This window comes from Hypanus sabinus, chromosome 1, assembly GCF_030144855.1.
Source record: "Hypanus sabinus isolate sHypSab1 chromosome 1, sHypSab1.hap1, whole genome shotgun sequence".
Lineage (NCBI taxonomy): Eukaryota > Metazoa > Chordata > Chondrichthyes > Myliobatiformes > Dasyatidae > Hypanus > Hypanus sabinus.
The window spans coordinates 2,932,695-2,945,266 of NC_082706.1; the positions used below are offsets into that span (position 1 = coordinate 2,932,695).

The window sequence follows — 12,572 nt, forward strand, 5'->3', positions numbered from 1 at the left end:
AAGCCGCCGAGCACGGGCGTGGAGGGGTGGTCCCTGGGTCGGGATGTGGTGCTGTACGCCGTGCCTGGGCATGGCCGCTGTGAACTGCGGTGCCAGAACCGATGGGAACTCCGCCAGGACCCTGGTGAAGTCGTTGTCAGACAGCGTGATGGAGCCGAGGTGAGGGGCTGGCAACTGGGCTGCACCCAGGGAGAACGTCTGAAAGGTCTCGGCGTGTACCAGTCTCTTCCTGGGCAGGTCAACCAGTAGGCTGTGAGCCCGCAAAAAATCCGCACCCAGAAGCGGTTGGGCTACGGTGGCCGTGTGAAGTCCCACGTGAACTGGCTGGAGCCGAACTGTAGCTGCACCTGACGGGTGCCATAGGTCCTTACTGTGCTACCATTCACGGCCCTCAGGGGGGGACCCGGTGCCCTGCTGCGGGTGTCGTAACTCGTCGGAGGTAAAACGCTGATCTCAGCCCCAGTATCGACCAAAAACCGGCGTCCCAACCTTCTATCCCACACATACAGGAGGCTATCCCGATGGCCAGCCGCCGTAGCCATCAGCGGCGGCTGGCCCTGGCGTTTCCCGGGAACTTGCAGGGCGGGCGACAACAGTGGGCTTCTGCGCCCCACCGCTGGTGGTAGAAGCACCAGTGTTCATTGGGCCGGGGGTTGGCGGGCTCTGCGGCCGGGCCTGGACTGGTTTGCTGCCGGGAGCGTGGCTGGGAGATCTGTGCGATGGACAAATGCATCATTAAAGATTTCACATAACTAAGGGGAAAGCAAAGAAGAAAAAGTTTTAAAAATTTCTATAATATAACCATCAGGACCAGGTGCTTTCCCTGAATTCATTAATGAAATAGCCTCTCCTATTTCGGCCAAAGAAATAGGAGCTTCAAACAAGCTACGATCTTCATCTGTCAGTTTGGGAATATTCAAATTGTTAAAAAAAAATTATCAATCATGGACAGATCGCCATCAAATTCTGATTGATATAAAGATTTATAAAAATCTTGAAAAGTGTTATTGATTTCCTTATGATCAGTAGTCAGATTACCGTCTTGTTTACGAATTTTAATAATTTGTCGCTTAGTGGAGATAGCTTTTAATTGGTTAGCTAACAATTTACCAGTTCGATCACTATGGATATAAAATTGAGCCCTAGTCCTAATTAATTGCTTCTCAATTGAAGAAGATAATAATAAGCTATGCTCCATTTGAAGCTCAACTCTCTTCTTATAAAGTTCTTTGGTAGGAGTCATGGAATAAATCTTATCAATTTCTTTAATTTTATCCACTAATAGAGCAATATCTAAATATCTTTGTTTTCTTTTACCAACGGAATATGAGATAATTTGTCCACGGATAAAAGCCTTAAAAGAGTCCCAAAGTATTCCTTTGTCAATCTCTTCAGTATAGTTTGTTGAGAAAAACAAGTTAATTTGCTGTTTTATGTAGGTGATGAATTCTGGATCTTGAAGCAAAGTAGCGTTAAGTCTCCAAGATCTAGTATTATTGGAAAAGTCGGAAATCTTGATAGATAACTTCAAAGGTACATGATCCGAAATAGCAATAGAATCATATTTACAATCAATAACATCTGTTAATAAACGATGATCAATAAGGAAATAATCAATTCTAGAATAACTGTGATATACATGTGAAAAAAACGAAAATTCTTTATCTTTAGGGTTCAAAAACCGCCATATTTCAGTAATTCCCGAATCAACCATAAAAGAATTAATAAGTAAGGCTGATCTATTCAGAAGAATTCGAATAGGTTTAGATCTGTCCATCGAAGGATTCAAACAACAATTGAAATCTCCACCCATTATCAACATATATTCATTCAGATTAGGAAGGGAAGTAAATAAACGTTTAAAAAATTCAGGGAAGTCAAAGTTTGGAGCATAAATATTAACTAGAACCACTTTTTGATTAAAAAGTGAACCAGTTATCAACAAAAATCTACCCTGTGGATCAGAAATAATTTCATGATGTGTAAACGAAATTGAGGGGTCTATAAAAATAGACACACCCCTAATTTTGGTGGTACAATTCGAGTGAAATTGTTGACCTTACCAGAACCTAAAAAAGCGTTGATTATCCTCCCTCCTAATATGGGTCTCCTGTGCAAAAATAATATTAGCATTAAGTCTATGGAATACTTTAAATATTTTTTTACGTTTAATCGGATGATTTAAACCATTAGTATTCCAGGAGATAAAGTTAATAGACTTATCCATCATGCCAATATTAGTTGTGCATATCATAAAAGGTTAAAAAGACACATAACCCATAATTCAGGAAGAAGGAAAAATGATTCAGGAGCAACCGGAGAACATGACACCTCAACAATATTAATAATTTAAAGTTGGCCCATAAACTAAAAGCAAAAAAATAAAAAGCAAAAGTGTGAAAAAAGATCCCTACCCCCTCCCCCAACCCCACAAAAAAAAGCCAAGCGGCAGGCGCACAAACTAACACTAATATTACCCCCATTTTCAAGATGGCGACTTCATGAAAAGAAAGAAAAGAGAAACTATATAACACCCAGATATAAATACAGGGTTGTAAACAGAAAAAATATATATCAATCAAAATGAAAAAATAATATAAAAAAGCAAAAAAATCATTAATAAAAAAAGGATAACCATTGAAGTTTAAAATAGTGTAATTTGCCTTTAAAAAAAAATTCCATATTCAAATATAAGGAAATGACATTTCAAAAACAGAGACTTATGGGAAGAAGAAACGACATTTTGAAAGGACCATATTACAAAATATAAATGTAAATTCACCAATCTTTTTTTTAAAAAAAAGGTTATCAAAATAAAATTAAAAAAGGGTTCAATAACCACTACAATATATATATAAAAAAAAGGTTCAAAAATTCAAATCCCTCGTCCCATTCTCAAATACAGGCAAATAAACGCTTACGGAAAGCAAAGTCTTATGGGAAGAAGAAACAACATCTTAAAAAATAAATCATTATTACAAAGTCTTAACATGTATATCTAATCCAGAGGGAAAAAAAATTAATTAAGAAAAAAGACATTATAGTAAAGTTAAAAGAGCATCTGTAAATCATGATATTAAAAAAAAAACCAGGTCTACAGACCAAAATAAAAAGCTATACCGCAGCTTCATTAAGTTAAAGCCTAAAACGGAATGGCGTCTTCTCTCCAAAAGTTCTTCCACATAACACATAGTTCAAGTTGTACTAGAAGAACGATATTCTTCAACCAATTTCTTCGCTTCTTCTGGAGTATTAAAGAAACGCTGACTGTTGTCGCTCAACGTAATTCTGAGATTCGCTGGATATCTTAAAGCTTGTTTAAGTCCAATCGAATGAACCTCCGCCATCACCGGTTTAAAAGCGATTCTCGCCCTCATTACCTCGAATGAATAATCCTCAACAATACGAAACTTGTTGTTTTTGTGAGAAATCATACCTTTCTGACGAGCTAATCGAATTAAAAGCTCTTTCTCCCGAGGATAATGGAGATGGACAATCACAGCTCGTGGCTTGTCTTTCGCAGCCGAAAATCTCGAAACTCTGTGGGCACGATCAATAGTAAGTTTAACCCGCAAAGCGTCCTCGCCAAAAATTTCCCACGATAAATTAGAGAAATATTCAGTTAAGTCACCAGACTCAACGTTTTCGGGAAATCCAATAATACGCAAATTCTGTCTGCGAGACCGGTTTTCAAGATCGGTAATTTTAAACTTATACTGCTCCACTATTTTAGCGGTCGACCTTCTGCTCCAAAGTTTCGATTGTACGTATTTTTTCACAAATTATCTTGTCAAGAGCCGCAAACTTTTCTTCTTGCCGTTCAATATCTGCTGCCTGCGATTGAAGCTTGATATCAAATGATTTAACGACTTCTTCAAGCTCCGATATTTTCGCAGTAAGTTTGCTTTCCAGACTTGCAAGTTTAGTATCCAGAAGACTGGAGATTGCATCGAGAGTTATAGGGTCTTTAGACAATTTCTTAGGTACAGACATTTTAAGTTCGAAAAAATTAAATCCAGTATTATTTTTAAAGAGAGAAATAAATCGTAAATATCAACCCATGTAATTAAGTACAAAAAGATTTGATTAAAGGGCGATTATAGCTTAAGAAATGAAGAGCGCCTAAAAGGCAGATGTCTACGTCGCCATCTTGAAACTCCACCCCCTTTTTTGGTTAAGGTTCTTCCTGCTGCATTTTGAACTAGCTGCAGCTGTAATCTTACTACCTTGATCCTCTTCCAGGTCGATTGACGTGGCTGGTGTACATCATTGGGGCAGTGATTGGGGGGCGAGTTTCCTTTGCTAGCACAGATGAGCAGGATTCAATGGATGGGGAGCTGGTTTGCAGGTGAGTTCTTCATTGTCAATTTTGTGTACTGCCTAGACTGCCTGTTTGAAAGGCTGCTTGGTCACCACGATAGAGTAGAGCCACTATTACAGCTTGGGATCGGAGTTCTGACTTCAATCACGGCGTCCTCGAAAAGGAGTTTGTATGACCTTCCCGTGGAGTCCAAACACGTACCAGATAGGTTAATTGGTCATTGTAAATTGTCCCGTGATTGGATGAGGTTTAAGATTGGGGCTTTTGGGGGTTGCTGGGCAGCATGGCATGAAGGGCCATGTATCTCTATGTATCTCTAAATAAATGTGGAGATTATGCGCACAGTTGTGCTGCACATCAAGCTCCAGTTAAGCCTTGGAAAGTGATTCTAATTATGGGAAAGACCATTCATTTATGCCCTGCTGTTGCATAAATCTGGAAGTTTTGACCATGTGATGTAATGTACTTAGTTTGCTGGAGTTCCCAAAACACTTATTGCTTGTCGTAAAGTGTCAACTGATGGCATTGTTTATATATTGTTTAGAGATGTAGTGTGATAACAGGCTCATCTGGCCCAATGAGCTTACACCGCCCAGTTATTTCTAATTTTTTTTTTAGAGATATAGCGTGGAATAGGCCTTCCAGCCCTTCGAACCACGCTGCCCAGAAGTCCCCAATTTAGCCCTAGCCTAATCACGGGACTATTTACAATGACCAATTAACTGGTACATATTGGGCTGTGAGAAGAAACTGGAGGACCTAGAGAAAACCCATCCATTGTAAGTGGAGGTTGTACAGACTCTTTACAGAAGATGTCAGATTGGAACTCTAAACTCTTAACTCCTTAAGCTGTGATAATGTCTGCATTACTACGGCACCCAACAACACCCATGTGATCAAATTAACCCTCCTACCTCTACGTCTTTGGACTGGGAGAAAACTAGAGCACCTAGAGGAAACCCACATCATCATGGGGAGGATGTGCACACCCTATACAGACAGCAAGGAATCCTTAAAGAATTTAGGTTACCCTTGCTGTAGTGGTGTTATGCTAACCGCTACACTACTGTGCTGCTTTGCTATGCTACCAACTTAATTGGTTGGTATTTTCCAGTGAAGTGATTCTTTCAGTGTTATCATGCTCATCACCCTAAATATTCAGTTTCTGCACCACCTCTGCAGGATGGTTGCAGTATATGTCATCAACACAAATGTATTGCAATTACTTGCAGAAGCTATTCTGACAGTGGCTCCAAGACGCAGTACAGAAGTAGTAGGCACAGAAGTGGGCGCTGGACTGTTGGAGTTCCACTTATCCAGAGTCTGGAAAGAATTTCATTTTCCTGATATGCCTTGTAGAAAGTGTACAACTCCGAGTAGGATGTCCTGCTGATTCTTGTGGACACAGTATTTATGTGACAAACTCAGAATACTGGAGAAAGTCAGTAAATCAGTTAGCATCTTTGGAAAGGAATAAACAACCAACATTTTGGGCTGAAACCCTTCATCATGACTGTCTCCTGCTCACATGGAGATCTGATCCCGTGACCCATCGACCAGGGACCACCCAGCATCCCACAGATGTCCTTTGTCACCTTTCCTGGTGCATTTGTGGTGGAGGAGCTGTCTGAGGTCTGGTTTTGTGAATACAGCTAACCTGTTGTTTGATTAGTCTGTTTTACAGCCTACATGCTGTAGGCAGCATTTCCCAGACTTTGCAAGATGGACTGGGAACGAGTTTTTCCCATGCAAATTTGGTGACTCAATCAATGCCAGTTAATCTGGCCTAATTTAATGTTTCTTTATGTTATGGTAACAGTTATGATGTGGCTGAATAGCTTGCTACTCCATTTCAGATTGCTGTAGGTCAGGTATCTCCTACTGACCAGGTCAGGAAGACTGGCAAGTTTCTCCCTAAGAAGCACTTGGAGAATTAGATATTGACAGTTCATGGCTTATTTGTAAATTTTATCTCTGCTGAGGCTTGCTTAAACCTACGTCTTGGTTGTTCTTCCAGTCCTCTGGGTTATTTAATATTGTTTCAGTGCTTAAGGCAATAAAATCATCTTAATTGATTGATAAATGAGCTCTTCAGTGCATCTCTCTAGAACAAGGGTTCCCAAACTGAGGTCAACTGACCCCTTGGTTAATGGTAGGAGTCCATTGCATTAAATAGGTTGGGAAGCCCTGCACTAGCTCACAGGCGCTGAAGGCAGTGTGCACTGGAGACGTGTAGTTCTGTTTATGGTTATTGTTATGGTTCTTTTAGAGTTCTGCAACTGATGAACTTGACTGATTCTCGACTGGCCCAGGCTGGCAATGAAAAGTTGGAATTGGCCATGCTCAGCTTCTTTGAACAGTTCCGGAAGATTTATATTGGAGATCAGGTCCAAAAATCTTCTAAGGTAAACAAGACTGGAATTACATTGTCTCTCCTTGTTACACCTCATACCTTTTACAGGAGGCAGCAGTGACACTAGCTACAGTGCAAATGTGGTAAAGCCTTGATATGATCTAACAAGCCTTTCTGTTTGAGAAACTACAATAATTGCTGCCTTTGCCAACAATATTACTTCCTTTGAACAATATGTATAAGAAAGTAACAGAACAGTACAAAGAAGAAAATATCTGCAGATGCTGGAAATCCAAGCAACACACGCAAAATGCTGGAGGAACTCAGCAGGTCAGGCGGCATCTATGGAAAAGAATACAGTTGACATCTCAGCCCAAAACAATTTTCCGTAAATGCTGTCTGGCCTACTGAGTTCCTCCAGCACTTAGTGTTTGTTGAACAGAACAGTACATTTCAGTACTGGTCCTTTGGTCTGTGATGTTGTGCCAACCTTCAAGGTCAATCTAACCTTTCCCTTGCACTTTATCCATGTGCCTATTTAAAACATTTCGATGTTCCTAATGTATCTGCCTGTACCATCACCCCTGGCAGCGTGTTCCATGCACCTACCACTCTGTCTTTTTTTTTTAAAAAAAACCCTAGCTCTTAAGTTCTCCCTATACTTACCTCTAATTATCTTAAAATTATGCCCTCTTCAGAAAAAGGAACTGGTCTATCCACTCTATCTATGCCTCGATCATCTTGTACACCACTTATGAAGCCATTTCTCATCCTCTTTTGTTCATTTAACCTATTCTCATAAGACATGCTCTCTAATCCAGGCAGCATCCTGGTACATCTCCTCTGCAGCCTCTCTGAAGCTCCCACATGACCAGAACTGAGGTGCAAGTGTAGTCTTACAGCTTTATAGAGCTGCCACTAAACCTCACAGCTCTTGAATTCAGTTGCAGATCAACACAACATACACTTTTTTTTAACAACCCTATCAACATGTGCAGCAACTTTGAGGGATCTATGGACATGGACCTCAAAATCCCTGTGTTCCTTCACACTGCTAAGAATCCTGCCATTAACCTTGTACTCTACCTTCAACTGTATCATTTACCTTCAAAATGTATCATTTCATACTTTTCCAGAAAACCTTGGATATAGATCATGTGTTAATTACTTTTCAAAAGTACATTAATTCTCAAAACTGCCTGACCAATGAAAAACTTCCTGAGTTCAGTTCCTTATGCATCAGCCACTTTGATCTTAGTGTGGTTCCAAAACAGCTCATGTAACTTGCGACCATTTGTCATTGTTGCTAGTGACTTTGGTTGTGGGGTCAATGTTGACTGGGGCACCAAGAAAGCTTCCTGATTTTCTGCAGATTACTGCTAATTTTTTAACATCCACTTGTAAACACTAGCAGCAGTTCAGCAGTCCATACAATTGTGATATGCACTCATTGGCCACTTTAATAGGTATACCTATACACCTTGTTAATACTAATATCTAATCAGCTCATGTGGCAGCAACTCCATGCAAAAAGCATGCAGACATCATCAAGGGGTTCAGTTGTTGTTCAGACCAAACATCAGAATGGGAAAGAAATGTGATCTAAGTGACTTTGACCATGGATTGATTCATGGTGCTAGATGGGGTGGTTTAAGTATCTCAGAAACAGCCCATATCCTGCGATTTTCAAGCACAGCAGTCTTCAGAGTTTACAGAGAATGCTGCAAAAAAACAATAAACATCCAGTGAGTGGCAGTTTTATGTGTAAAAATGCCTTGTTAATGAGAGAAGTCAGACAACTGACAGGCAGGTGACAGTAATTCATATAACTACGGGTTACAATAGTGGTGTGCAGAAGAGCGTCTCCGAATACGTAACATGTTGAACCCTGAAGTGGATGGGCTACAGCAGCAGAAGACCATGAACCTACACTCCGTGGCTACTTTATTACAGTAATAAGAAGGAAGTGCAATTTAATTCTGATGTTTTTAAGAGAATCGTTGACCTTTAAGCAATATGACAGAGACTAGAGCCCTCTTATGTGTTACAGGTTAGAATTACCTGGACTCAACTGCGAAACCTCAGTGGAACTTACTTTAAGGTTATTTCCCTAAATCTTTGATTTAGGTTCTTAACCAAAGTACAAAGTAAATTTAATATCAAAGTACATATATGTCACCATATATGACCCTGAGATTCGTTTACTTGTGGGCATACAGTAAGTCCAAGAACCACAATAAATCAATGAAAGACCACACCCAACAGAATGCAGAAATAATCAGTGTGCAAAAGACAACAAGCTGTTCAAATGCAGAAGAAAAAACTGAAAGAGAAGATTTGTAGCTTGGGTTGGCTACTCCCTGGTTATCAGATATGGGCCAGTGCAGCAGCCAATCAATCAGAACAATGTGTCGGATGGGTATAAACATGAGCACTGGGCAAAAACAGCATTCAGTTGCACAGTGATGATGTCACCTGGACTAGTGATGAAACAATTGCGACCTAACCTCCGGGTTCGGTGAACAACCCTGCAGCAAGAAAAAAATAATAAGTATGCAATAAATATTGAGAGTATTTGAAAGTGAGTCCATAAGGTTGTGGGAACTGTTCACTGATGGGGCAAGTCAAGTTATCCCTCTGGTCCAAGGGCCTCATAGTTGAGGGGTAATAACAGGTGGTGTAAGTCCTGAGGCTCCTGCACCACCTTCCTGATGGCAGCAGTGAGAAGAGAGGATTACCTGCATGGTGGGGGTTCCTGTTGATGGATGCTGCTTTCCTGTGACAACACTCCATGGAGATGTGCTCAATGGTGGGGAGTACTTTACCTATGAGGGACTGGGCCGTATGCAGTATTTTGCAGGATTTTCCATTCAAGAGCATTGGTGTTTCCATACCAGGCTGTGATGCAACTGGCCAATATACTTTCCACTGCACATCTATAGAAGTGTATCAAAGTTTCAGATGTCACGGTGAATATTCGCAAATTCTTACGGAAGTAGGGGCACTGCCGTGTTTTCATTGTAATTGCATTTTGGCGCTGGGCCCAGGACAGGTCCTCTGAAAAAATAACATCGAAGTATTTAAAGTTGCCAACGCTCTCCTCCTTTGATCCTCTGATGAGGACTGGCTCATGAACCTCTGGTTTCCTCCTCCTGAAGTCAATAGTCAGCTTCTTGATCTTCCTGGTTATTGTTCTGGCACCGCTCAGCCAGAATTTCAGTCTTGCTCCTATATGCTGATTCGTCACCACCTTTGATTCAGCCAGCGACAGTGGTGTCATCAGCAATATGGCATTGGAGCAATGCTTAGCCTCAGCTTAAAGTGAGTAGAGCCTTGTGGTGCACTTATGCTGATGGGAATCAGCTACAGCACCAGTAGCAAGTATATTCACAGTGTCCATTATTGAATGCACAGCTATTGTTGTACATCAAATAACTATTCCGTGGAGGAACTGGGGGTGGTGGGAGTAGGAGGTAAAAATCGAAGCACGGAGTCCAACTGGTCTGGATCCAAGCAATTCTGGCAGGAGAGTGTAAAAGTAGCCCACTTAGCCAACCTACCACACTGGGGGAGTGCCAAGGTGGGCAGCCCCCCTGCTTTTGGATTGGCACATGAATGGTAGAAAAATGGGGGCTATGGAGAAGAGAAGAGTGAGATTGATCTTAGAGTAGTTAAAAGTTTGGCACAGCATTGTGGTCCGAAGGGCCTGAACTGAGCTGTGGTTTCTATGTTCTGTTTCGCCTTATGATGGTGATTTTGTCTGTTATTTTGTGTAATAGGTGGAATGTTCCTGACCAGTGTGGCTTGTTTTAGCCTTCAGCTGAGGCGGCTTGTCACATAAGCACAGCCTCAGTAGATTACTCCACTTTAGCCAGCAACTTGGCTGAAGCACAGACATCTCACCTCTGAACCAGATAACAGGGCTAGGTCTCATTTCAAAGACTGTGAAAGTTGTCTGGCTGGTCTGAAAATTAGAATATGGGAGTTCTTATAATGGAGCACTTTATAACAAATTATGAAACCAGGGTCCTGACTGCTCAAGTAAATGCAATAAATTCTTAAGCACTCTGAGAAGGAAAGCAAGGTTTCTCACAGTATCCTGGCCAGTATTTACCCCTGAATTAATATCACTAAAGCTAATTAACTGATCATTCATCCCATTGCTATTTGCAGCACTTAGCTGTGTTTAATTTGACTCGAGTGTTTCTCCACTCAGTACTACGTTAGCCAATATCCCGCTGGTTCATATTTCTAGCATCTAATGACTCTCCCTTTTTTCTATGGCAGTTGTATCGCAGGCTGTCTGAGGTCCTGGGACTGAACGACGAGACAATGGTCTTGAGTGTTTTCATTGGAAAAATGTGAGTGTGCACGAAAAATGGAATTGTTAACATTTGTACAATTGTTGTTCATGCCATGGATAAGGGGATGGACAGTGGTTTCGTCATCATAGAGATCATTCAAGCACTTAAGCAAAAGCAAAATTCAGATGCTTGGCAGCTTGTACTCCTTTCCCTCCCTCCACTTAGTTATTCTGACATCTTCCCCTTTCCTTTCCAGTCCTGTAAAAGGGTCTTGGCCTGAAACATCAACTGTTATTTCTCTCCATAAATGCTGCCTGACCTGCCGAGTTTCTCCAGAATTTTGTGTGTTGCTTCAGATATTTAGTTTTGCCATTTTAAATGTTATTTTTCCCTTTTGAGCTCAGATATTTTGGCATTCTCTGAATTGGCCTGTATGTACTATATTTACAGAACGTGAGTTGTTTGTAGCCTTTCATAAACCCATCAGCTAAAGATGCTATGTGATTCTGAGTTCTCGAGGCCAATTAAACCTTGATAAACACAAGAGATTCTGGAGAATCCAGAACATCGCACAGAAAATGCTAGAGGAGCTCACCAAGTCTCTTCTTCTATTCCATTCTCCATTCTTGTTCCTTTTTACCTCTTCTCCTCACCTGCCCACCACTTTCTCTAGTACCCTCCTCCTTCCCTTTCTCTCATAGACCACTGTCCTCTCCTATCAGATTCCATGTTCTTCAACCCTTTACCTCTTCCATTTATCTCTTCCCAGCTTCTCACTTCCCCTTCCCCCCCAGCCACCCACTTTCCCCCCTCACCTGGTCTCACCTATCTCCTGCCAATTTGTACTCCTTCCCCTCTCCTCATCTTATTACAGCTTCTGTCCCCTTCCTTTCCAGTCCCAATGAAGGGTCTCGGCTTGAAACGTTGACTGTTGGATGCTGTCTGACTTGCTGAGATCCCCCAGCGTTTCATGTAAAACTTGATGAATTGCTCTAACGAATACAGACAGACAGACATACTTTATTGATCCCGAGGGAAATTGGGTTTCATTACAGCCACACCAAGAATAGTGAAGAAATATAGCAATATAAACCATAAATAATTAAATAATAATAAGTAATTTATGCCAAGTGGAAATAAGTCCAGGACCAGCCTATTGGCTCAGGGTGTCTGACACTCCAAGGGAGGAGTTGTAAAGTTTGATGATCACAGGCAGGAATGACTTCCTACAATGCTCAGTGTTACAACTCGGTGGAATGAGTCTCTGGCTGAAAGTACTCCTGTGCCTAACCAGTACATTATGGAGTGGATGGGAGTCATTGTCCAAGATGGCATGCAACTTGGACAGCATCCTCTTTTCAGACACCACCGTCAGAGTCCAGTTCCACCCCCACAACATCACTGGCCTTACGAGTGAGTTTGTTGAATAGGAAAATACCCTTCTGTTTGGAATCTGGTTTGTCATTCATTATTAATATTAATTTTCAAAAATATTTTCTGAAGATTTGGGCAGTAGCTGTTCTTAATTCTGTTACCTAAATGACTAAATCCTGTAGCCAAACTTAGGTTCCAGCGCCATCATAATTGAAGGTAC

At 41.2% G+C, this 12,572-nt stretch overlaps 1 protein-coding gene across 3 annotated transcripts in view; it reads left to right on the plus strand.

Annotated features, from left to right (window-relative positions):
• Window positions 1–12,572, plus strand: part of xpo7 (exportin 7) — a 193,386-nt gene that overhangs the window by 115,454 nt on the left and 65,360 nt on the right. For all 3 annotated transcript variants that reach the window (XM_059959530.1, XM_059959646.1, XM_059959588.1), the window contains 3 exons: window positions 4,243–4,348; window positions 6,591–6,726; window positions 10,962–11,035. In XM_059959530.1, coding sequence (XP_059815513.1) covers window positions 4,243–4,348; window positions 6,591–6,726; window positions 10,962–11,035 — 316 coding nt within the window. The remainder of the gene's footprint in view (window positions 1–4,242; window positions 4,349–6,590; window positions 6,727–10,961; window positions 11,036–12,572) is intronic.